Here is a 27,435-nt window from a genome sequence, read left to right as displayed (position 1 = left end):
AACAGATAATTATATTAGTGGTCTGAAAAATACATATTATATTTAGTGGTCTGATAAATACATGATCATTCACTATGGAAATTTTAAGGAGCTGAAATGGATAATGTGACACTTTAACAATGAGAAAATATTTAATTAATTATTGATTACTTAATTACTACAAACATGAAATTCCATCACATGTATTGATCTAACGAAACGAAGACATAAAAAAATAATGTCAAAATTTCTAATAACATATAGGTACTTAAGAAAATTACATACAGTGCAACAAAAATATTAACTCAAAAGGTTCATCAGTTGAGGAAAACTTCCGTCACTGCAATGTTTGAACTCCTCCTCTAAATTTTACGTGGTCAAACCAAATGGAACTTACCCATACATGAGATGTCGGATCATTTAAACCTGTCGTGACAAAAACAAATCTGTACTTTTCTTCGTGTACAGGTTTTCCTGAATTTCGTTCAAACGATTTCTCTTTTGTCGCATTCTTTAAGCTTAGATTCTTGAAAACGGCCTGCCTGCAGTCTTTGTTCTTATTTATGTGCTGAAAGTTTTCCTCATTTTTATCCATATTCTTTGCAAATCTTTTGACTTTTTGCACATCCAGGGAGCATGTAGCATGGTCCCAACAATTGTTGAGGTCACCCTCATATAAAAGGTATGCCTGTACATTACGGTGAAACAAATGGTGCAGTTCATGTGAGTCTGCGCCGAGAATTCTGAAATATAAATGTACTAAAAATACAAGCCAGTCTGTTCGTCCGTATATAAATGATTGATAAGAACAATGACTGCGTTATTATTGATAATCCGATTTATTTTAATACGGAGCATAATATGCATTGGCTGAATAATGCTTCACTTCAAGGCAATTCCTTCCAGGGCTTTTCCTGTTCAATTTGGGAAAAAGACCCTAGACATTTTGGGAAATTTTGCGTCATGAAAATGCCGAAATTGGGAAATTTTACAGTTAAAAGAAAAAGCTGTCTAGTCTCCTGCGAATTAGGGAATGATTTTATATAAGTTTATTTCCCTTTAAAAGACTCGAAATGGCTGAAATAATATCAATCCTTGGGTGTAAATATCTATTCTAATAAATCGATCATGACAGATAATATTTTATACAGATATCTGAATGTGATGAAAATCAATGTGAATGATTTCGGAGTTCAATCATCAAAAATTATGCAAATGTCCAAGGAAACAACAATCTTTATAACTTTTACAATAGTCGAAATTAAATGCTCTCCAGCCTGATTTCAGAGTTAACTTTAGAACTCCTAACACGACAGTCTTTAACAATGAACTGACATTACCTTACGCATATTGGTGGTAGAGTTTTCTTGTCACACTTCAAGATGGAAGCAGTTTGATCGCTGACTATGAATGTTCTGAAATATCGACAGCAGTAAATAATAAATAGGTAATAAGTGCAGTAATTACATGAAACAAAGGCGGAGTCCAAACACTCCTTTGTTCTTTACGGTAACCAAGGGCCACTCGGCAAATATTTACACAAGACTAATAATAGTTCCTGCACAGCCATGTGCACCCAGCGCCTCTCCCCTCCCGAATCGTCAAAGTTAACTTTTTTTTTAAAAGTAATAAAATATTCTCAAAAATTGTTCCCTGCCAGCATTAAAAAAATCGGTTCTGATGGAGGGTCAAATGTCAAAAGGTATGCCCCAATAATACGCCTCCTTAAACTTCAATTCCTTGAAAAGCCCCTGTGCACATGCAAAAAAGATATTGTAAATATCTTGGGACTGTTTTCAACGTCTAAGAAACATTAGAGGGACAGTTCAACAGATTTTATGAAGGCAACATTTTTTATTAATTCAAAATAGGTTTATCAGTCAACTCTATGCAATTCCAAACCTAGGCAATATTTTTTTAAGTTTGATCTGCCAAACGATGACAATATCAAACCTAGACACAATCTTACCTTAGCAATATCAAACCTAGGCAATACTTCCATGTTTTTCCTTCAATAAACAGGCTTCTTACAGAAAGTTTAGTCCTTAACAAAAGACGTTGATAACCTGCTCCACACTGCAGTAAAAACTTACCTTTGAAAGAAATGATCCATATTCTGCACTATGTCCTGTTGTATATTCTGTGCATCTTCCTGGTTCTGATCAGTCATCTTGCACAGTTCAGGGACAAGGCTTATGTGCAGATCATAGAGTAATTGGCCCATTTTGGTACACCTAAAACAGCATAAAGCAATAAGGGGCCATAATCAATAACAAACTTAAATTGAACTTAAATACCTAGTTTAAGCCTTCTATAAGTGACCCCCCAATCTGTGTACAGTACACAACCTCTGTTTATTGATCTTAATCTAATTGCCTTGATCCCTCTTATCATATCACCGATCTGAATATCCTGCTGTGCAGTTTTTGAAATTTAATTATATAAATTGACCCTAAATGGCCCTGAGCCAAAAACCGAATACACAGGAAATTGGCCCCTACAGTGACACCAGTGCAATTAACAGGAGATGCACAGCAAGCCAAACCTTCCTTAAACTTTGCCTTTAACTTTAAGATAAGACTCTTACAGTTTTGATTGGTGCTGACCAATAGGCAGAGTGAAATCACTGAGGCATGTCTAAGGATAGGGAAAAGATCAACATTAAATTATGGCCCATAACACTTAGCAGCTAATTAATTACATTGGCCATAATGTTGAATTTTGATACATGGTTACCTCAAATATATTTGGTATTATTTCAAAGGGAAATTTTTGCTTTGACTTTTATGTGCAATAAATATCGTTATCTATTTTACTTGGATTCTCTTACACCAGAGCAATGATGCTATGCGTAGATTTATCATTACGAACCTTTGATGAATGAGAATGTTTATTTGAGGCCAAATAGAGATTTCCGTGGAATTTCATTTGGGGCCTCTAGAATCACGGAAATCCTCCATAAGCTCTTCCTACATACCAAGTTTGGTCACAATATGTCAACCCTAACTAAACTTATTCAGTACCAAATGGTTTTATTTTTTCGTCACAGTGACCTTGATCCTAGGAGCCCCACAATCAATCCAATGAAAGGTCCTCATAAACTCATCCTATATGCAAAGTTTGGTCACAATATGTCAACCCTAACTAAATTTATTCAGTACTATCAATTTTCTATTTTCAGTCATAGTCACCTTGACCATGAACTTGGTGCCGTTAACATATTCTGAACAATGAGCCCATTGTCACAAAACAATCAAGACTGAGTACACATGACTCGAAACAACTCAATTCATAAAAGCTGAGGTTACAGCCTCAGAATGTACAGCATAACAGGAGTTCAGGACTTCATGTCAAGTTTGATGACCATAGGTCTAGGAATTGTCGAGAAAGGTTTCAGTTAACTTACAAAGGCGCCACTTTATCCAGGTCTGGCTCATTGCACTGTAGCTCAGCATAACACAATTTATACTCATTTTGCCATTCCCGGACTTTTGTTGCCAAATCGTTGATCAATGGTCCAATCTTTGGCTGAAGCTGGTTGTATATGTTTATACAGCTCTGAATGGAAAAATAAATTGTGTATATTTACAGGGCTTTTTCTGTCAAATTTGGGAAAAGGACCCTAGACATTTTGGGAAATTTTGCGGCATGAAAATGCCGAAATTGAGAAATTTTACAGTTAAAAGAAAAAGCTGTCTAGTCTCCTGCGAATTAGGAAATGATTTTATAAGTTTATTTCCCTTTAAAGACCCAAAATGGCTGAAATAATATCAATCCTTGGGTGTAAATATCTATTCTAATAAATCGATCATGACAGATAATATTTTATACAGATATCTGAATGTGATGAAAATCAATGATTTTCGAGTTCAATTATCAAAAAAAAATTACATCACATAATTTTTAGGATGTTGAAAATGAACCTGTACATTTAAAAAGACTTTCTAAAAAAAAAAAATAATAATAATTTATTTTTGATTTTTTGGGGATTTTTTTCTGCAAATTGGGTATATATCTTCTATTTTGCTTTGGGAATGGGTCCGATAGTAGGATAACAGTTTTTTTCAGTGTAGGATCTTATATTATTTCACCAATAATCACCATAAGCAAAGTAATATATTAACGTTTGGTGATCACAGGGTGAATATATTGCTATCTCAAAAATGATTATTTAAGTAAATTATTTATTTAAAAAATATAATAATAATTTATTTTTTATATAATGAACATAAAATTTGGAATTTTGTTTTCAAATGGGATGATATTTTAATGGGTATGGAGCCGAATTTTGGCCCAAAATAGGTAATCAAATTCAGTGTTCTTAGTCCATCATCATCGTAGGTACCTCAGAGTAGGCGGTGATATTATTTTTGCAAGCGATCATGTTAGCTTCCAAAAACTGCATAAGATTTGTCTCTGATTCTATGCGTCGACTCATATCAACTTTACCAGCTTGCTTTGCTCGATTTAAACCTGAAAAAACACAAATGTTTATCAAACATTATGTCCCCTGAGCGCTGCTTTGTCAGAAACATGTGGTTGATTCATTCATAATGTTGTTTAAAGGAAGAACACAATGATTATTAACGGTTGCACAAAGTTTATGACTGTGACTTAATGTAACAATGAACACTTTATCTTTGAACAAAAGATTCAAAAGGGTGTCACCATGACCATGACCTTGACCTAGACCTTGACCTTATTGGTTCCCAATAAAACAGTAATGATAAGGGCAATGTACAACTGAACGTTTATGGTCATAGGTCTAGCTCTTTTCTAGGTATTGTGTGGACACAAACTTATATAGTATATTTTAGTGTGAACTTGACCTTTAATCCACTGACCTGAAAACAATAGAGGGTCATATACTGGTCAGGGCAACTAAGCACTGAAATTTCAAAATCCTAGGTCAAACTGTTTTCAAGTTAATGTGTAAACAAAGTTTTCATCTTACATTTACTGTGACCTTTACCTTTGACACACTGACAGCAAAACAATAGGATTTATTTACTTGTCAAAGGCAACCTACCACTGAAGTTTTAGTCGTAAGTCAATATGTTCTAAAATTTTTGTGCGAAGTTTTGTTTATTAATTTACCATGACCTTGACCTTTGACCTACTGACCTCAAAAGCAGTTTGAATGATTTTCAAGTTATTTTGTACGAACAACACATGGTCTACTGACTCTGTCAGATCGACAACAGATAGACATTTTTCAAAAGAGGGTATATTAAGCGAACATCCAACCCTCCCGAAGTTTAAACAATCTACAGCAACAGTTGATAAGAATGTAATTGGTACCTTCCAATGTCTCTATTTTTTCAGCATGTTGCTCCTGGAAGTTTTGAAGTTTCTTTATTTCATTCTTCAAATACTCAAGCTTTTTCTCCAGTTTCTGAAAGATAATGTCTCATACATCGAATGGGCATTTTATATGCCTTGGGGGATTGTAAATAGACCATAAGAGGAATCTTAAATCCAATCACATGCTTGGCTGATTGTTAAGAACTTTTAAAATTGACAATGTTGTTAACGTCATTATTGTTAACTTTCCAATTATTACTTCTCAGGTAATTTCATAAGCGCACTAAATTATGATCTGCAGAAGCTTTTTACAAATATTAAGACAACTGCTTCATAAAGATGTGCTTATATTAATGAAATATATAAGCACATCATAAAATATTTCAGCTTCGAAAGTTAACAATGATGCTGTTCTATATTTAACTTTTTTTATCGATTACACAATCATTGGGCAGATTATTCAGAACTTTGTTAAAGTTAACAATGTTGGTTACGTCATCGTTGTTAACTTTCAAATCGTTTCTACTTGGGAAGTTTTTTGGAGACACTTGTGATATGCAGTATTTCTAACAAGATTTGAGACTACCCTTACAGCTGAACTTGTTTTATTTCAATATTATAAGTTACGGAGTTAGTAGGTGACCCGATATGGGATATACAAGACAATGGAAACCATATCGGGTGAAAGCAAAGCTTGAACCCGAATATGGTTTCCTGCCCCCTGTATATACCATATTGGGTCACCTACTAACCCCGTAACGTAAATATCACGTTGACAACCTATCTACATGTTTAAATGTTTCATTTATTCAGAGGAATCGGAAAAAAGACGCCATTTTGATACGATATAAATTTGGTGACCCAATATGGAAAAATATGGGGTTACCGCATGACCAATACTAGACCAATGGCGTTGCGTCATTTATATTGGAGGCGTGATATATGAGAATATCATCAATTATTTCATGGTTAAAGTTAACAATGATGTTGCTAATCACATTGTTATCTTTCACAAAGTTCTAAACAATCAACCCATAGAACATGTATGTCAAAGTATGGGCAATTAGAAAAAAAAGAAACATTATAATACACTGCAAATTAAGCGCTCAGTAATGCTTAAAGAGTATTTCAAGGATTTTGTGCATGACTGCTGTAACTATTTTTATACTGGGTTACAACCAACTTGCACAAAGCCTGTGGTTTAAGGAAAATTCAGTAAATTGAAAACCTCTTTCAATCATTTAACACACAATTTAACAGATTTCTCAGCTCTGTGTGAATAACAATTTAGTTCAGTAGAATGATAACATCTTCTATAATTTATTTATCCAAAAATTAAAATGCACTCATCAAAATTTGATATCCACAATCAAAAATTGTTTCACCCCCTCAACACACTAGGTAAAATTCAGACTTTCTCCGTTATTATTGGCCTCTAGGCCCTCAGCATGCAACGTTAAATTTAGACTTTAATCAAGCCCAGAAGCAATTACCAGTGGTGGGCTAATGTGCTAATTTCAACTACTGTTAAAGTATCGGTATCTTAGTGCCTTATAAATTCACTGTGTTTTAGTACAATCTATATAGATCAATATCTATATTCAAAGTAATTTACTTTTTTGTCATCATGTAAACTTTTGAAGTCAGCATCCAGTTTCCTCATCATCCTGTTCTGACTGTCTTCCTCTGAAAGCTGAAATTTATATTTGGTACACTTTTGTAAATTTTTTAATACTGTTCTGTTCACCTCCTTATTATCAGAGTTTTACAATGTTCTGTTCACCTCCTTCATTATCAGAGTTTTACAATGATCCTTTATTCTTTTGTTTATACAGACAGTCTCAAAAGGCTTAGAAAGACAAAACGTGCCTGAGTAATACTGGCTTTCCAGGGCTTTCCCTGACGACAACAACCATACATGCCATTCACGGGGATTTGTTCAGATTTTGGTAGTATTCAGGGGGATTTTTTAGCAGGTCTAAGTTGGCAAAAAAGTATTTTTAGACGCAAGTACGAAAAATGTATTCACATATATATTGCTATGAAAACCTCTAACTTCTTCTTTATAAAGAATTATTTTATGTCATGATTTATCATATTCTTTTGATACACTGTCAAGCCATACTGTATTGCACTTGCAGAACAAAATTTGTCATTGGAATAATATTTTTTTCCAGACAATTGAATTAAATTTACCTTCCACCAGTCTTTTAAAAAACTCTGCATATTACTATCAGCTATGATAACGTTCAGACAATAAGAGAATGAAATAAATACTTTATTTTATTTTTCCCATGGATTTATATCTCCCGCCAGGAGACCGGGGCATGGCTTCTGGGTGATATGGCATGTATGAGAAAAATGAGGGCAGTGATTACAACAGTCTCAAGTCTGAATTAAGACTCAAGATTCAAAATTGCAAATCTTCATTTCTTTTTAACATCCTTTCTAGAAAAGCATTCATTGATGAAGAACTTTTCTAAAAAATTGTTACCAAAATTTGCAAATACATGATTTCCTCAAAACAAGCCTAGAAAATACGAGATGGTATGGAGCCGATAATACATCCCTTAACATGATTTAAAGAATATTTTGTCGCTATCTCAGCAGTTTACTTATTCAAAAATAGTGCATAATGGTTTCCCAGTTTATAGTGTATATATTTAGCATGTGAAAGTCATGTGATTAGTACAGATACAAATACCGATGCTATATTTACTGGTGTTTATGTGGTCAACAATCCCAGTAAATTTCGAATTTAAATATCTGCAAAAAATCTGCAAAAGGTTCATGTGTTATAAGCGTTGTGATACATCATATCATCTGGTGTCCAGTCCCTTTAAATGTTTAAATATTTAATATTAACATGGATTTAAAAAAAAACAAAAAAACAAACAAGAGGGCCATGATGGCCCTAAATCGCTCACCTGAGTAAAAGAGTTTAACCTTTGTTATTGATATAGCTTGTTTCTCAAAGAATATTGAACAAGAGCTGTCAAAGTATGTGACAAATGCCCCCCAATGTGACATTGATCTATGAACAAGTACATAAAAAGTTGATCTTGCCTTTATGTGTCAAATACATATTGCAAGTTATATTAAATTGCCTCTGAGCATAGAAAAAAAAAATCATACTAAATGACAGCCAACACTCTTTATGTCCTCATATTCAGCATTCCATTGTGAATAAACACTTAGTGTATCTTTCACCATAGAGGTAGGGACATGGGTCTTGCACATGACACGTTGTCTTGGTATGTCGAAAACATATGGCAAGTCATTTTAAAATCTGTCCATATAAGAGTAAGTCACAGCACGGACACGACAGCCTATATTTTCCTTCAGGTTGCCATGGCAACCAGAGTTCTGCATGGAATTAATTTTTTTGAACAATTTTGAAAAAGCACCAACCAAGGATCATTCCTATGAAGTTTCATCAAAATTGTCCAAGCGGTTTAGGAGAAGAAGATGATTGTAACCAATTGTTGACACTTTTCCTTTAGGTTGCCATGTCAACCAGAGTTCTACATGGAATTAATTTCTTTGAACAATTTTGATAAAGCACCAACCAAGGATCATTCCTATGAAGTTTCATCAAAATTGTCAAAGCGGTTTAGGAGAAGATGATTATAACCAATTGTTGACATTTTCCTTTACGTTGCCATGGCAACCGGGCCAAACAAAATTATGTGAACAAATTTAAGAGAGGTCGATGCAAGGACACTTCAAACCAAATTTGCTGAAGATCTATCAAGGGGTTCATGCGAAGAAAATGTTAATTTTTTTTTGCTAATTTTAGCTCTGGTGGCCCTTAAAAGGGGCCAAACAAAATTATTTGAAAAGACCTGACAGAGGCCCATGCTAGGATGCTTCAGACTTGAAGATCCATCAAGCAGTTAATAAGATCAAGTTGTTTAAAGGTTTTTCTATTTTTTGCTCTGGTGACCCCTAAAAGGGGCCAAACAAAACCATTTGAACAAAGTTGAGAGAGGACCATGTAAGGATGCTACATATCAAGTATGGAGTCATTCTGACCTTTACTTTCAGAGGAAAAGATGTTTAAGTGACAAGACAATGTAAAAACAAATGACCCCTGAGCAAGGCCAATTTGACCCCGGGACAATAATTTGAATACCTTTGGTGTAGGTCCACTAGGTAACACTATATACCAATTATGAAAGCTCTAGGTCTTATATTTTGGAGAAGAGAATTTTTAAAGTTTTATTATATAAGACTATATAAAAATATTGAAAACCTAAGCCTATGAACACGGGGCGTGGCCAATTTTGACCCCAGGGCTAAAGTTTGAACAATCTTAATAGTGGTCCGATAAACAATGCTTCATACCAAATATCTAAGGCCTTCGCCTTTTGGTTTCGGAGAAGAAGATTTTATAAGTTTTCATCATATACATATATAAGGAAACCCATGACCGCCCGGGTGGGGCCATTTTTTGACCCCAGGGCCAAAGATTGAACAATATTGGTACAAGTCAACTAGATGATATATCATGCCAAATATCTAAGCTCTTGTCACTACTTGATTTTACGTGAGTATCTATATATGTATATTTGTTATTAATTGTTGTATGTGGCCCATATTGAAAATTGGTATGTGTACTAAATATGTTATCCAGTTTAAATTAAGACGTTACTTGTCTTTGTGAGTTCGGAGAAGATTTTTTAAGTTTTCACTATAACACATATAGAGAAAACCCATCAGCCCCTAGGTGTGGCCAATTTTGACCCCAGGGCCATAATTTGAACAAACTTTGTAGAGGTCCACTAGACGATGAATCATGCCAAGTATCTAAGCTCTAAGTCATGTAAGTTCAGAGGAGATGATTTTTGAAGTTTTCACTATAAACATATAGAGAAAACCCATGACCCCCGTAGGGGGTGGGGCCAATTTTGACCCCAAGGCCATAATTTGAACAATCTTTGTAGAGGTCCACTAGACGATGAATCATGCCAAATATCTAAGCTCTAGTCCAAGTAAGTTCAGAGGAGAAATTTTTTGAAGTTTTAACTATAAACATATAGAGAATACCCTAACCCCCCTGGGTGGGGCCAATTTTGACCCCAAGGCCATAATTTGAACAATCTTTGTAGAGGTCCACTAGACGATGAATCAAGCTAAATATCTAAGCTCTAAGCAACGTAAGTTCAGAGGAGATTTTTGATTTTTTTTAATATAAACATATAGAGAAAACCCATGACCACCCAGGGGCGGGGCCAATTTTGACCACAGGGCCATAATTTGAACAATCTTTGTAGAGGTCCACTAGACGATGAATCATGCCAAATATCTAAGCTCTAGTCCAAGTAAGTTAAGAGGAGAAGATTTTTCAAGTTTTAACTATAAACATATCAAGTATACCCATGACCCCCCGGGGCGGGGCCAATTTTGACCCCAAGGCCATAATTTGAACAATCTTTGTAGACGTCCACTTGACGATGAATCATGCCAAATATCTAAGCTCTAGTCCAAGTAAGTTCAAAGGAGAAGATTTTTGAAGTTTTCACTATAAACATATAGAGAATACCCTAACCCCCAGGGCGGGGCCAATTTTGACCCCAAGGCCATTATTTGAACAATCTTTGTAGAGGTCCACTAGACGATGAATCATGCCAAATATCTAAGCTCTAGACCAAGTAAGTTAAGAGGAGAAGATTTTTGAAGTTTTAACTATGAACATATCAAGTATACCCATGACCCCCCGGGGCGGGGCCAATTTTGACCCCAAGGCCATAATTTGAACAATCTTTGTAGAGGTCCACTAGACGATGAATCATGACAAATATCTAAGCTCTAGTCCAAGTAAGTTAAGAGGAGAAGATTTTTCAAGTTTTAACTATAAACATATCAAGTATACCCATGACCCCCCGGGGCGGGGCCAATTTTGACCCCAAGGCCATAATTTGAACAATCTTTGTAGACGTCCACTTGACGATGAATCATGCCAAATATCTAAGCTCTAGTCCAAGTAAGTTCAAAGGAGAAGATTTTTGAAGTTTTCACTATAAACATATAGAGAATACCCTAACCCCCAGGGCGGGGCCAATTTTGACCCCAAGGCCATTATTTGAACAATCTTTGTAGAGGTCCACTAGACGATGAATCATGCCAAATATCTAAGCTCTAGTCCAAGTAAGTTCAAAGGAGAAGATTTTTGAAGTTTTCACTATAAACATATAGAGAATACCCTAACCCCCAGGGCGGGGCCAATTTTGACCCCAAGGCCATTATTTGAACAATCTTTGTAGAGGTCCACTAGACGATGAATCATGCCAAATATCTAAGCTCTAGACCAAGTAAGTTAAGAGGAGAAGATTTTTGAAGTTTTAACTATAAACATATCAAGTATACCCATGACCCCCCGGGGCGGGGCCAATTTTGACCCCAAGGCCATAATTTGAACAATCTTTGTAGAGGTCCACTAGACGATGAATCATGACAAATATCTAAGCTCTAGGCCAAGTAAGTTCAGAGGAGAAGATTTTTTAAGTTTTCACTATAAACATATAGAGAAAACCCATGACCCCTCGGGGCGGGGCCAATTTTGACCCAAGGGCCATAATTTGAACAATCTTGGTAGAGGACCATTTGGTGATCCTACCTACCATATATCAACGGCCTAAGCCTTGTGGTTTGGGAGAAGAAGATTTTTAAAGTTTTTCCTTTCCATTGCCATGGCAACCAGACTTCTGCATGGAATTCAATTCTTTGAACAATTTTCAAAGGGGACCACCCAAGGAACATTCCTGTGAAGTTTGGATGTAATTGGCTAAGCGGTTTATGAGGAGATGTGGTTTAAAGTAAAAGTTTAGGGACAGACGACGGACGGACGCCGGACAAATTGTGATCACAAAAGCTCACCTTGTCACTATGTGACAGGTGAGCTAAAAATATAACAATGAATTTCTGAGCCCGAGTTTAGAATTGAACTTGAGACTGTTTGTTACACAGCCCTTCCAAGGGTCCTTGATGCAATTTCCAAGGTAGGGACTCCCATTTTATCGAATAGGATATTAATAGACTGAAAATCCAAATCCTTAAAAACACAAATTGTGTATGGATATGAGGGGAGTTTGGTATCAGGGTTATTTAAAGGCACACAATATATGATGCCAAATTATTTATTTTTTTAATTTTAATGCAGTAACATGTATTACTAATTTAAATTTATTAATAAGTATGAAAGGAAAAAAAGAATATGATCTAGGTACAGGTAAAAAAAAATATAAAGCCTGTATCATTTTTTATTTTATTTATGGCAACAATTTCCGAAGTTTCGAAAAAAGTGCCATAAAATTGCTTATATTCTTTATTGTTATTTACTTTTACCTATAAGGTTTTAATTTTCAATATATTTTGGGGGGACTGTGAATTTTGAGAAGATTCTTTGTGAAAAAAAACTCTACCTTTGCGGATTTTGAGAGGGTTGGTATAAAACGCAGCAATTTGCGCAGGCTGTGTTATGCAGGTTGCGTTTTTAGGGGATTTTCACCCTATTTTCATTAAATATCCATACCTTCATCGCCTTTGCAATAAGGCTAGCCTCATTTTCCACACACTCTATTGCCTTCTTGACAAACGACCCATCCGTCAGCTGAAAAAGACATTGCCATTGAATCTTAAATTATCATTATGTTGATATATATTTCTTGGATATTGTAGATACCAGAATTTTGCCCTAATTTAAAGTGAACTCTCACAGATGTACTTTTTTTATAACTTTTTTATTTTTGGCTAGGAAAGAGCAAATTTTTGCGTAAATATCTGCAAACCAATGATAAAAGTCTTGAATGAGTTCATTGTGTAGGTAAATCCAATAGATTGATAACATATTCTTTAAAAAGTAAGTGTAGTGTTTGAAGAATATGTTATCAACCAATGATAAAAGATCGCTGACAAAAAATTAGATTGCAGATTTTCATATTTCCGTTCGAAAATTAATGTTTAATGGCTAAAACCGTTACTAATGGTTTAAAAAAAATGCATAAAACATCCATTTTTGAACTTAAATATAAAATTATGCGACCTAGTTTTTTGTCAGCAGTCTTATATAACTGGTTTCCATGCATTTTCGCCACAAGAAATGATTTGTTCCTAGAAAAAAAAAATTGTCAAAACATTCAATCTGTGAGGGCTTTAAGTACCTAGCACAATATTGCAAACAATTGAGAACATGACGGTTCAAATGGCAATTCGGCTGGTTCAAATCTGGAAAAACAAGCAAATTTTAAGTAGAATAAGTAGTAGCTGTTTAGTTACTTTACTATTTGAGACGGTTCAACCGAAACTTATTGAGAACCTGGTTTATTAATAAAGATCTAATTTTTTTTTTAATTTATATGCTTAAGTTTATGTTAAGATTGTTTTCTTGCAAATAGCACTATTTCTTGCAAATGTCACTCATATAGTGTTGTTGTTATGGAGCTACATTCTGTGTGAGAGAATAATGGCAGTTCATGTTTAGAAAAAATTGTGTTAAAAGTGGGAAGACGTTTTGTTTCATTTTGAACATATTTTACTAAGGGTGTTGGCTATTTATAGTTTGGGTCGGCTTACCCGAAACAAACAAGTTGTTAGTTTTGTTAGGCTTAAAGCTGCACTCTCACAGATTGATCGGTTTAACAACTTTTTTATTTTTTTGTTTTGAAATGAGCCAAATTTTGCGTAAATGTCTAAAAAACAGTGATACAAGACTGCTGATAATATCAGATCGCAGTTATTCATATTTAGGTTCGATAATTGCTATTTAATGGCTAAAAATGTTACTAACACTTTAAGAAAAATTAATATTTCGGCAGTTTTCCAAAAAATTGAGATCTGTACTATTGCGAGTTATCTTATGTGACTGAATTGAAGGCATTGATGCCAAAAACAGCTAATTCTGACACTAAAACTTTAAAAAATGCAAAAACTGTGAGTCTGTTAGAGTGCAGCTTAAATATAAGTACCTGGTCCTTTATCCTCTCCAAGCCTGAACCAACCTGCAATGATCTCAGATTATCCCCACTTTCTGATGATTCACGCTTTTTGGTTTCAATAATATCTCTGAAATCCCTACAGAACTGATCAACCTTTTGCTGGTACATCGTAAAGGCGCCTTGATTTTCTAAATTCCATAGTTCATTCCTGCAAGGAAAAAAGCGGTGTCAAGTGATCACAGATTTAGAATTTAGATATGGTACTATTGACGGTGATCAATAAATTTATTTTCATTTTTTTTAATTTCCATAATTCATTTCTGCAAGGAAAAAAGCTGCATCATGAGATAACAAAGTTAGAATTATAATATGGCCCTTCTGACAAATAATTTCATTTTTAACATTTTTTTTTACTTATTAAGGATCTTAAGTCATTTGATGATTTCCTTACTTAAAGGGACTGTGTCACAGATTGGCACCAAAAAAAAGTTTTTTTCTGTAACGAATCTCAGGACAATTATCATTAATAGAATGTGTTACGCTTTGATATCATAATTGTAAAAAAAAGTACCAAAATGTAAAAAAAAAATTGTTTCGGAGACCGGGTTCGAACCCACATCGCCAAAATTGAAGTCCAGGGTCTTACTCACTGTCAGTTTTCCACAATTTTCTTTTTTTTCGCTATTTTATCATACGTGAGACAGCCCCTTTAAGTCTATTTTCATCTAGTCAAATTAAAAGAAATTCATAAGTGTTTCTTACATTTATGTATGTTTTTTTGTCAAAAAGGTCAATGAGAATAATATATTTTGGAAATCTTTGTTTTTACTAATGCGAGAATAGGAATATACTAAAATTAGTATTCTTTCGATTAAGATTAAAACAGCCGAAAATCCAAACCTCCTGTTATAACAATCCTGAAACCATGCATCCATCTCCTTGCGTAGGTTGATGTCAATATCATTTTCTGTAAGCATTTGACTCCACTGACTGAATAACTTCTGGGCATCTCCTGGATTCTAGAACAAGTACACCATCACCATCAATATATTGTTATATTTTAATTATAAAATAGCTAATTAATTATAAGCATAAGAAAATTCTGTCCGTTTTATTAATATTCAATATTAATATTTTGGAGCATAATCTGATTGGACGTTAAATAATTGGTGGTAGTTTTTATTTAAGAAAAGGTTTGATTGGCTGTTATATTTTACCTCTCGAAAGTAGAAATTTTACGCATATCTATTTTCATTCGATCTTTGTTTGTTGTATAAGAGAGTTCAGTCATCGAAATTAGACTTTTCGATCAACAAGCCAGAATTATTATACTATTGCTTGGCATCAAATTTTTGAACAAGCCCTGCTATATAAAATTCAGAATTTGAGCAAGCCCGAAAGACATTTTACCAGTGCAGGGCTTGCGGGCTTGTGCTAATTTCGACCACTGAGAGTTGTCAGAAAATTTTTAACACGACAATATAATAACGGATTAACTATGACTATAAATGGTAGTTGTTCCTTTTCTTCTCAGTGGTACACATATCATGACTGTAAACATGTCAAAGAGGGAAGAATAATTAGGGTAGCACTGAGTCATCAACAGGTTTGTTTAAACTTGATAAATTTGTTTTACAATGATTGTGAACCTGAAAGTTATATGAACTTATGCTAAAAGTCACTCTCTGTTGCATGATATTGCACGAGGTGTGGTCTTGTTTTGTAGGGGAAAACGGAACGCCTTAGTTGAAAGGAAATTCAGCAACCGTGGTTTGATTCCCGACTGTGTAAGAATTTTTACATGGCAATTTACCTATGTCAATCAGGGGTGTACCTGAATTGAATTGTACGCGCATACACTGTCAAATGAGCAGGCTGTTGATATCTTCATATGTTTTTAATAATACAGATTATTATTAAAAGATCCCTTGACCCCTTCTATCATGTAAATGACATTATAATATTAGAACTAGTTGAGAGATATATAAAATTATGTGCTTTCATAACTACTAGATCTAGCTTATGACATATATATTACATATTAATCAGTTTGTACTTGTTTTCAATAGAAATTTGCCCCTATGCATCCCAAAGACTGTACTTTTTTTCACAAAATATTATCTCAACATTAAAAATTCTATCAATTAAAAAAAAAATTAAAAGCTTTAAAGTGCCTCAGCTCAAAGCGCTTATACAATATTATAGGGAGCTTTGTCTCCTTAGTGACCCCACCCAGGCGCTGGTCACAATCACAACATTATGCATTTTGTTACTATTTTCACAATTCTAAGGTCCCACTCACAATTAGGTTTAAAAACACTGCAGTAATAAATGTCATAAATAACCTTCTGGATGTATTCGAGAATTCCTGGTTTACGCTCCGCTGCACGGCAAGATACCTCCATAGCCATCTTGTATGAGTTTTCTGGTTTTCACTCAACCTTCAATGGAGGAGAAAAGCATTGCATAATACAATAGAGGGTTCAGGGGCGACTGTTTCAATAATAAATAATAAATATTTTAGTTGATTTTAGTCGAAAATGAAATGATCAAAATTGATCATAGCGCAATTCATGTAGTATTATTATTTTGCTTCATATTTCAGGGTTCGAATTTAGACTCGCATACTCGCAAAATGCGAGCGACATTTGGAAATTGCGAGTGACTTTTATTCAAGCTCGCAAAATTCTGCGAGTGGCTTTTCTAGACCACAAAATGTTAAAAGGAAAGAAGAATAAACATGAACTTAATTCCGCTATATAGTCGAGTGTAAACAGCCTATAAGTGGCATGTTTACACTACCGGTATAAAGAAGACAGTACGGAGTCACGCTCTAGTAGGTTTTCAAAAATAGAACAAATACGGAAAAGGCCGAGTTTTATCTCGAATCTTTCCGGGATGCTCCGAGGCGTGCATAATACAAAGTAAATACGAATGACGTAATCACCTAGCTCAATCATTGGCTAAATTTAGCGCTTTTGCGCACTATATGTAAACCCCATCATCCTGTCAAAATGAATAAACTTCGTTGATGGATATATTTCATGGTCCAAAGTATCCACGCTACATTTATTGTTGCTTTTTTATTTTAAATTTATTATTTTATTGTTTTTAATACTTATAGACTTAATGAAATTTGTAGCGTGCTTGTCGAATGAACAATGTCAAATTATTGGACAGCTTTGTTATCAAAAAGCTGCCAGCATCAGACGAGTCTTTCCATACCCCCCAAATAGAATAAGCCATCAACAAGTTCTAGTAGTCGAGTCACTCAAGATTGATACTTTTTAATATTCATAATATGTCTTAGGTGTTAATTTCTACTTTAATTATACAATATTATATGGGAATAAAGCAAATAATAAAATTGCAAGTTGATTTGACATTTTGCGAGTTGCCTCAAAATTAAATTCGAACCCTGTATTTGTGTTAATTTGAACTTTAACCAAAATCGAGAATTAACACGAAGTTGAGCAAATAAAACAATGCATTTATTGCCATCTGCATGGACCTACACAAGTATATAGTTGTGAAATGTATACATATTATTAAACGGATAAGTGGTAAGAAAAAAAAAATAGAAAATGCTAGAAAATGCATAAAATAAACTCTCTAGATTGAAGTTGTTTTAATGAATTACATGGAACTTAACACATTGTATTGAAAAATATTAATTGATTTTTGTCAATTTTTGAAAAATTATACGGCTGATTGTTCAGAATTTGGTTAAAATTAACAATGTTGATAACATCATAATTGTTAACTTTCAAATCGTTAATGCTCTATAAGTTTAAAGGATACAATTCTAATATGCTGTATTTTAAACAAGATGTGGGACACTAATTTTAAATTTTCAAAGGTGTGAGCACTTCATCAAATAGTTCACGTTTAAAAGTTAACAACAAAATAGTAAATCACATTGTTAACAAAGTTCTGAACAATGGGCCCAGTGTTGTATATGACTTATACGCTAAAATATCTTGCAATATAATAATGCTAGATATTTTAGCATATAAATTGTTTGGAAACTTTTAAACCATACCAGGTAAAGTGATAACCAAAAAAAGACCTGAACCCTTTAGACTTGTGCAATTGTAACCACGGCCCCCCAAGGTCCAGGGAATAACGGGGACTTTACTTTCGGTCCAGCCAATCCCTGGTAAAATCCCCGCCGTTGGGTGACAAACTGCTGGTAAAATCCCAGCCAAATGCCACCGCACCCTGGGAACATCCTAGGTAAGGCCCATTCCCAGCTATTTTCGGCACTCTGTACAGCGGGGCCTGTGACCTGGAAGGTAAAAACACGGCCCATCTCCCCGCTATCCCCGGTATGCCCCCGGACCTGGGGGGCCTCGATTACAATTGACTGGTGCATTAAGACAAGCAAAACACTGGATCAGTGCCAAATGAAAACATTTTGAAAATGTTTGTGCAGAATAAATTTCAGAACATAATTATACACATGTACAGATAACATGATCAGCTAGCATGTTGTCTGACAAATATATAAACAAAACATAAGAAATGATATGTTGTTATAATAGATGAACTTACCACGGCTGTCACTAACTGTCAGTCACTCAGTGAAATATTATTGTCCTCTTCAGTACGAGATATCTGTAAACATTGCAAAAATCAGTCCAATCTAGTGAAAATAAAACCTATAGCTGCCCTAGATATTAAGTTTAGTGTAATGTTAACAAAAAGTAGTGTTGTAACAATTATTTGAAACAAGCAAATGCCACTTACTTTGTACGGTGCGTTTCAACGTCTTGTTTTTCTAGAATGAAAGCGCTGTGTTTTATTTTCAGAAAATGACAGCAAAGTGAAAGTAGAATTCGTGGAAAACAAATGTGAAGGTCGATGATGTCATCTATGTCTGATTTCATTGGCTGACTGGACTGATCAGCCAATCAGATGACGACACAAATCTAGGTTTCCCAACTTGTGGTATTTTTAGCAATTCCCAGGGAATGCGCACATAGGCACAACAACAAGGCATAAGTCTAAAAGCAAATTTAGTTCACTTTTGCATGAAGACCTGTTTAAATTGTTTTAAGCTCCACAAAGAGAGCGAAAAATAAATAAATCCCTATTTTGTACTATGAACAGTAAATAAATCGAAATATATATTCTAAATCCGGAACTACTGAAAGTGATTGTTTTTCAAAGATGGCGAACATTGGTTCGCTTCTTACGTTCGCCCTTCTTTATTTTGTAAGTTTTCATTATTGCGATGGTGGTAGTGTATAAAGCCATCTTAAATAACACTATCTGAATTTTGTTTATAAATTTAGATATAAATGTTTAACTGTGATTCATTGATTGTTGAAAAATCTCACGCCAAATTCGTTTTTTGCCACGTCGGTTTCAATATTTCACTTACATTGTTCCTGAAAGACGGAACGGAAATAATTACTTGAGTACAAAATAGTAGAACTAATAATATAGACACCGACGGTTTAGATCCAACACTAGTGATTTATACTAATTAAGCTGAATGATCTGTTAAAGAATTGAACTATTATTAAATTACAATTGATAATTAAATGCAGAGAAGGAAGCAGTTGTAACTAGTTGGTAAAGTGCCATGACAGAGCGTTTAATAGTCTAAAATAATAGACGTGTTATACGGGATTCTTCCAATCCCTAACGTCTAAACGGGAATGTGCAAAAAACGGGGGTGTTTTAAAAATATTGAAATTGTTTTAAATGAAGTATTTTATGGTTGAAATTGATCATAAAGAGTTATATTCATATTTATCCATGTAAGTGAAATGTTATTTTGCACTAAACAAGCATTTAATGCATTAAAACAAGTTGTTTACCTTTCCAATAAAACGAAAGTTGACTGACACAGAAAACAATTATGCGAAGGGGAACAACTCGATACAATCGTAATAACTCGGCCTCCTCCGACAAAGCTTCGAGATAGACCTCGTTACACAATCGTAGCAACTCGGCCATGGCCGAAATGTTCCGAGCGATTTAAAACTGTGCCCTGAAGCCTTGCAGGTGCCCGTCATGTATATATCGTTATGTTTTGACAGAATGAAATGAAGAAAAGCCGTCAAACTCATAATTATAAGTTGGATATTTATTTTTTTGTGTACGGAACTAATATAAAATAACATTATCTGGTAATATTTCTTGTTTTTATGATATTTTATAGACGCTATATGCTTTAACCCGGAATCCTGATCGGAACAACTACCCACTTTTGATACTAAACAATTTGTACGTGAAGGATTTGCCATATCAAAAATCTAAAAAAATCCGTCAACGTACAATTATTTGGACTAAGCGTTTAAGTGCCACTCTGGTGCTCTTTTCCTCCCAGGTTTACATCATAGAGCCATTAGCGTATGGCGTGTCAGTCATCTTTGCATATATTTATAATTATCTGTTTGATAATATTGTGAGAGTCAGGAGTGTAGCTGCCTATACAGTACACTCAACGAGTTAGACCCACTTTCCGTTTCCCTCCGCGGATTTTTGCTATTGCGGCCAACACAATGATTTTATCGATTGTCCGCTTTCCTCGGAGTTTGAATTTAAGGCCCTCAGAGGGTGATCAGTCGACCGAAGAATAACGAACTCGGCGTTCCTCGGAGGGGTTAACTCCGCGAAACTCTGCGGACACTAGATAAGAATCTACGCTAAAGTTATATTTATTTTATTAAAATTTTCAACCGATTACGATGGCTCCAGTAAATTGCTTTTTATTATTTTTCCTCTGCCCGTTTTGCATGAAATTAGCTTACCACAATAATACAGTCGTATTTCACTAGTTGCACACGTATCTTATTAATGTGTTTTTGCTAATGACTGATAAACACATTTCTTCCGAGAAATTCTAGGTTACACATTTTCGGAAAATCAGGATGTCAAACACACGTTCAAAGTTCACAGCACATGGTTTTGAAGGCCTTCTTGCCTCGTTTTCTGTGGAAAATTCCATGAAACGTCATAGCTATTTTTAACCACCAATAATAAATAGTATATTCTACATTGTATTGATCACGCGCTTGACGTCAGAGGTCATGGTTCAGAATCGTGTAAATAGTCGGCTGCTTTATGATGCAGTAACTTAGTGGATATACTTTAATGATTCAATGTTTATAATTCAAGACAATATTCAATTGGCATTTACGGACATAAATACAAATTAAACGTTGGTACATGTAAGAATTTTTTACGCTTAACAATGTGGATAAGCATAAAAATAAATAACTTTTAAACAAGAATGATTTATTGCTTATCTAATGAGACTCGGAGTTCCACCGCGGGATCATAAAATCGGACGATTCTCAACGCTATCGTTCATATTAAACTCGGCGGTAAGCCAGCCACTCGGAGGAACTCGGGGGGATTTTAGCGAGGGCAACAGTTTTACCCTCGGAGGAAACCCGCGATCATCGACTTTATCCCTCAGAGTGAGCGAGGAAAGTGGGTCTAACTCGTTGAGTGTACTGTACATGAGCATGCGGCTGAATCCACATGATTCTGACAAAAAATTGAAACAATTAAGCCAAAGTTACAGTATGCATAGTTGACTATACATGCTTTTACAGACATATGGACATTGACATTGAAAATGAAATTATACAGTTCAATAGCAAAAAGGACAGAAAATTAGTCTTCCGTTTGACTATCTGAAAGTTATTAACATAATCGGGTCTTATTTGTTTGCTAATTTAGGGGGAAAATCTGCTGAGTAAAGGGTTTGCTTGTTGATTTTATTATCCAAAAACTGTCCATTTTCCGATACTAAATAAGGCACCTCAGAACGCCCATATTGCACCATTGTTTTCATAAATTTCAGGGAGGAGTGGGCATGCTCTGTTAGCCCTCCCCCCTCATGAATAGAGGGCTAGCTACGCCCCTGAGAGATAAAACTATTAGTCAAGGAGACTACAGTGAATTGTCTGAGGAGGAGAAATTGCTTGAGATCTATTCTTTTTGTCAGATGATCAAAAATACCGGTATTTCATATTACAGATAAAGCTAGGGCTAGGAGACAGCAGTAAATTGTCAGAGGAAGAATGTCGCGCCCTCGGATTTACGCCAAACCTCCTGTGTAACTCTTGTAAGCTTCTCGAGGAGCACAACCTTGCAGCTCTCAAAGATGACTGTGAGAGTTGTTGTAAAGCAGATTCCTCGTCGGATAATGCATTAAAGGTATAGAAAAGTGTTTTTGTCTTTTTAAGAATTATGGTACATTTAGTTTGGTTTTCAGTTATGTTTAAAATGATCATGTCATCTACAGATTTTAATTCAGCTGAAGTGAATTAAGTTCTGGTAATTAAAACATAATAGACAAGATTTATTGGCTAGTTTGGAGTAGGCCATCAAAGCTTTGCAAACTATTCATAGAAATAAATGAATAAAAGAAGCAGTTACTCATGGTTGTCAAATTTGCAGAACAGTGTACATAAATAAATGCATGATTTTAGCTCCCGGTCAACAAATAAAACATTGCCATATGATATGCATGTAATACATTCTACATAATAAGAAATGGATATTTAATTATTCTGTACCTTCAATTAACTTGATGTTTATCTATCTATTATTATTATGTTTCTAGGTTTATCCGTACGCAGAACTGCGTGTGTGCGGATGAAAATTGGGGAGGTACCCTCAGGTGCAGGGTGAGTAATCGTCTTTAATTGATAAACATAATGTTTTTATTTTTAAAGGGACTACACACCAGATGGTCCCAAAATCAGCAAATACAGTACTTCCTCAAAACAAGTCTAATATTATCAATAGGAATCAGTATGAGGCCAAAAATATATATACTGACACTACTGGTAATTTTAAATTTACTGGGATTTATGTGGAAGACAAACTCAGTAAATTTTGCATTGAAAAAATGCGCAAAATCTGCAAAAGATGCATATGTCTGAGGGATGTGATACATCATTAAGTATGATTCAATGCATGTACTATGTACACACAACGATATCATTTTTTGTAAGTTTTTGACAATTTTTTGTTTACTTGCAACTGTATCATCTGGTGTTAAGGGCCTAGTTTAATCCTTCTTTAGTGGCCTTGGCATGTTTGTTATTACAATCCCCTTCTGTGCATCTTCTGCTAATTGCACTGACGTCACAGTAGGGGCCAATTTCCTGTTAATTTGTTTATTGGCTCAGGGCCATTTAGGGTCTATTTCTATAGTAAAACCTCCAAAACAGCAGGATATTCAGATCGGTGATCTGATATATCAATAAGGTAATTAGATAAAGATCAATACACAGAGGTTGTGTACAATAAATGGTTGGGGGGGACTTTTAGAAGGATTAAACTAGGCCTTTAAGTCCTTTAAGTGATTTGATAATGACAAATCTTGATGCTTGATGACCCCATGTTATTTTGGTATTATATGAAAGGATTTAATGTGTAGAGTAAGAATAGGTAAATAATTACTGTTAGAAAATATTTCAAATACACTGTTTTGATCTTGAAATCTGTAATTTCACTTCATATTTCAGTTGAACTAAAGACCAAAAATACAAACTGCCATAACTGTATTTGTTATTAACTCAACTCAACTCAACTATACTTTATTGTAAATAAAGGCCTCCGGCCCAGAATACAACATAACATTGTAAATAGTATATAATTGAAACAGTGCCCCCTTACTATCTCAATTATCTATCGGTTTTCAATAGCAATCATTATTTTTTAAAACATAGTATGCTACTTGCTTTAAAGTGTATGCATCTTGAGTACTCATTTTAAAGTAAATAAATGTTGACTGACATGTCTGTCACTTGAACCAATTAAAAAGGTAATTTGTTCTTATTTCCCCGTATTGAGGACACTCAAAAAAGGAATGATACTCATTTTCAAAGATCTGTACGTAACAGCCATTTAGTTTACATGTTAAGGCCTAAAAAAAAGGCCTTTTTGAAAAGGAAGTAACCCTAACGAAATCATTTTTTTTTTGCCTAATAGTCAGTAAGCACACTCTCAGATGAAACCAACATTAAAGCTGCATTCTCACAGATTGATCGGGTCTTGTGTTGACAACTTTTTTTATTTTTTTTGTTTTTGATTAAGCCAAGTTTTGCGTTAAAGTTTTGAAACCAGTGATATAAGACTGCTTACAAAAGAGCAGATAACATTTTTTATATTTACTTTTAAAAATTGATGTTTTATGGCTAAATGCTTTTCTCCACGATGGCAAAAGGGTGCTAATGAAAAAATAAGTGTGCAACACCCTCCTTTAATTCATTTCCTTAGTTGCTTGTCCAATTAGCACAGTGGTAGGTGCACTTGGTTCTCATCATGGCTACCCAGGTTTGATACCTGGTTTGGCAGAATGTGAGTTTTGGTCAAGTGGGTTTTCTCCGGGTTCTCAAGTTTCCCCCAAAACACAAGACCACACTCTCACGCAATGTCGTGCTTAGAGTGACTTAAGCCTAAGTTAATAGAACTTTCTTTACAATTGTTGTATGCATATACGAGTATAGGGTTTCAGATAATTAGTCACTTTCAACTTAATTTATCTACATGTACTTAATGATGACTGTATTAAATTTCAGCCTTCGTGAAGGGCGAACGGCCGCAGCAATTCCCGGGTCTCGAAATTAAATATGCTCGAGGCGCGGACCCTGAGATCTACCTCCTTGACGAAGATCGTCAAATACAAGAAACGCTTGGGATTGAGAAATGGAATACAGATTCTATTGAAGATTTTTTTCATCAGAGGTTGCAAAAATAGTGTCAGTAAGGGGTGGGTGGGTAGGGAAAGTGGGATTTAAATTTTTAAATTTGGGTGTATGAAAGAAAGAGACACTTACAGAATCCAGTTTGTAATACTTGTGAGAAAGAATGTTGATATTTTGTTGATATGTGCATGGAAAATCCTTGTAATTGTTTAATGTTCCTAAGAAATTATTAATTCTTTTCAAAGGTCAATCAATTTGATGTCGTTTTCCTTAATTTTCAGAGTTTTAAAAACTTTCAATGCAGACATACCCGGTACATGGTATCTCATCCTGTTTAAGGCAGCTAAGCACAAATGTTTTTATGAACCTAATTAAATTAGTAATACACTTCTTGCACTGTACATTTGATAACAAAGTTATAAAGTTGAAAGAAAATTTCAAAATAAAGCAAAAAATATATTAAAACAAATTTTGAAAAGTGTTTTTCGCTACGAATTGCCAAGGAAAGGCTACATGACTTGTATTCACTAGTAACAAATACATTTAAAAATAGATCATTTTGAACTTACAAGCAAGAAATTGAAAATCCCATTACTTGTTTTAAGGGATGGAATTTCTAATTTCATTTTTGTATTTTTCGTGATAAGTCATCTCAAAAATTCTTCAGCATTACTCTCTTGAGCATCATTATATAATATCATTTATCAAAATTACTTACTGGTACTTAAAATTGAATTTATATTTATAACACAAAGATGTTTATCTTATTTATATCAAATATTATTTCCTTTAAAAGCTTGAAAACTCATCTAAAAGATGAATAGAACACAATTTATACCAAATCCATCATAGTGTACTGAGCTTGATTCTGTTATAAAGGATTTGTGTTTTTTTAAATAATGTTTTTCACAATCTCGAACTGTATGTCATTTAATCAAGGCATTTTTTTCATTTTTTTTTTACATCATTCTCACATTTCATTATTTTTTTATGATTAGGTGTCCAATTTGCATAATTTTCTAATCAAGTGTGCTTATTTGTATATGTATGAATGGTGAAAATTTACCAGTAATTAACAATGTCGTCAAATAATATATTAGACACTTCAAACTCACAAATTGTTATTTATTCTAAATATATTTTTCATTTTGTTTGCTAGCATCCTTAAATCTTGTTCTTAATGACATTTTCCCTGAAAACCTTTATGGCAGGGGAATTTGGATGGCGTGAGTAAGATTTTATGATTCGAAATGCATTGAAGGTGGGAAATATAATATGAATAGAAGACCTTTTTGATGTGGAACTGTTTAATGTATTATTATTTAAAAAAAAAAATATGTAAAAAAAAAAAAAATCAATAAAAATGATAAATTTGTTTTCGTTTCTGTGTTTATTTCAATATTCATAACAGAGCTACAGGTAACTTTACTTAAATCTGCACTCTCACAGTTTGACAATTTTAACTTTTTTTTTGTCTCAGAATCAGCTGATTTTGGCATCAATGCCTTCAATTCAGTCATATAAGATAATTCACAATAGTCAAAAAAGTCGAATTTCGAACATAAATATGAACAGTTGCGGTCTCATCTTTTGTCAGCAGTCTTTTATCTCTTGTTTCAAGACATTTATTGCTACGCGAAAATTGGCTTTTCAAAGACAAAAAATAAAATAACTGTCAAAACGGTCAATCTGTTAGAGTGAAGCTTCATAGTGTATTGTACGCTTATATTATTTTGTAAAATGTTATGTTCACCTTGGTTTGAAGGGACTAGACACCAGATGCTCCCAATTACAAAAAAATCATTATTTCCCCAAGAAAAGCATAAATTGTCAACATGAGCTAGTATAAGGCGGATAATACATCATTATACATGATTAAAAGAATATTTGGTCGCTGTCTCAGCTGAGTTTACCTGTTTAAAATTGGTGCATAATGGTTTCCCAGTTTATACCATGTATATTTAGCATGTGAAAGTCATGTGATTAGTACGAATATATAATACATGTACCAACACTGTTTATTAAATTAACTGGGATTTACTTGGTAGACAGCCCCTGAGTTAATTTTGATTTGGAAAAATAGGCAAAAAGTGCAAAAGATACATGTGTGGTAAGCGATGTGATGTTTCAGTAGTGATGAAAAGATTATCGAGCACAATCGATAAATCGTCGCAGACAATGCTATGTCGGCGACAATTGATAGTGGTTGTCCAAAATCGATGTCGCTAATGTTACTTCCGGTAACTACGTATGTTTTTGTTTTTGTGGTAAATGTGGAGTAAATGTGGTTTTATCTTTCAGGTTAATTCTCGTTGAGTTCATTTAAACAAGAGATGTCATTCTCGTACACAAAATATTAAGATAACTGGCCTGTTCCAGTGTGCATCATTTTGCGGTATAATGTGCAATTATTAAGTACAATATATGTTATTTGTTGTAATGTTTTTTATTCGTTTAGTTGTTAAACGACAGAAAGGGGTTAAGGAAATTTACTTTCTGTTGCAAAACGCTCGTCTATAGCATCACATTTAAAT

At 34.3% G+C, this 27,435-nt stretch overlaps 2 protein-coding genes across 5 annotated transcripts in view; one reads left to right on the top strand and one right to left on the bottom strand.

The window, feature by feature from the left end:
* Positions 1 to 19,048, bottom strand: part of LOC128224036 (signal transducer and activator of transcription 1-like) — a 44,334-nt gene extending 25,286 nt beyond the window's left edge. The window contains exons 1-13 of one of the 4 annotated variants that reach the window (XM_052933647.1): positions 18,969 to 19,048; positions 18,774 to 18,836; positions 16,565 to 16,660; positions 15,120 to 15,238; positions 14,250 to 14,427; positions 12,818 to 12,895; positions 6,899 to 6,976; positions 5,281 to 5,374; positions 4,325 to 4,452; positions 3,386 to 3,537; positions 2,073 to 2,213; positions 1,320 to 1,394; positions 377 to 722 (exon numbers count right to left, since the gene is read on the bottom strand). In XM_052933647.1, coding sequence (XP_052789607.1) covers positions 377 to 722; positions 1,320 to 1,394; positions 2,073 to 2,213; positions 3,386 to 3,537; positions 4,325 to 4,452; positions 5,281 to 5,374; positions 6,899 to 6,976; positions 12,818 to 12,895; positions 14,250 to 14,427; positions 15,120 to 15,238; positions 16,565 to 16,630 — 1,455 coding nt within the window. In that variant the 5' untranslated portion in view covers positions 16,631 to 16,660; positions 18,774 to 18,836; positions 18,969 to 19,048. Of the gene's footprint in view, positions 1 to 376; positions 723 to 1,319; positions 1,395 to 2,072; positions 2,214 to 3,385; positions 3,538 to 4,324; positions 4,453 to 5,280; positions 5,375 to 6,898; positions 6,977 to 12,817; positions 12,896 to 14,249; positions 14,428 to 15,119; positions 15,239 to 16,564; positions 16,661 to 18,288; positions 18,335 to 18,357; positions 18,511 to 18,773; positions 18,837 to 18,968 lie in introns of those variants that run through there. The other 3 variants (XM_052933650.1, XM_052933649.1, XM_052933648.1) reach the window with 3 other exon arrangements.
* A 250-nt stretch (positions 19,049 to 19,298) lies between these two features.
* LOC128224053 (selenoprotein F-like) lies at positions 19,299 to 26,276 on the top strand. The gene is made up of 4 exons (XM_052933685.1): positions 19,299 to 19,436; positions 22,221 to 22,400; positions 22,810 to 22,873; positions 24,776 to 26,276. Exons 1-4 carry the CDS (start codon positions 19,392 to 19,394, stop codon positions 24,952 to 24,954), a joined length of 468 nt encoding a protein of 155 aa, XP_052789645.1. The 5' UTR covers positions 19,299 to 19,391; the 3' UTR covers positions 24,955 to 26,276.
* The last annotated feature ends 1,159 nt before the right edge of the window (positions 26,277 to 27,435 follow it).

This window comes from Mya arenaria, chromosome 17 (assembly GCF_026914265.1).
Source record: "Mya arenaria isolate MELC-2E11 chromosome 17, ASM2691426v1".
In the NCBI taxonomy this organism is placed as follows: Eukaryota; Metazoa; Mollusca; class Bivalvia; order Myida; family Myidae; genus Mya; species Mya arenaria.
The sequence above is the reverse complement of the archived record's forward strand: the minus strand, read 5'-3'. Positions and strand labels throughout refer to the sequence as shown.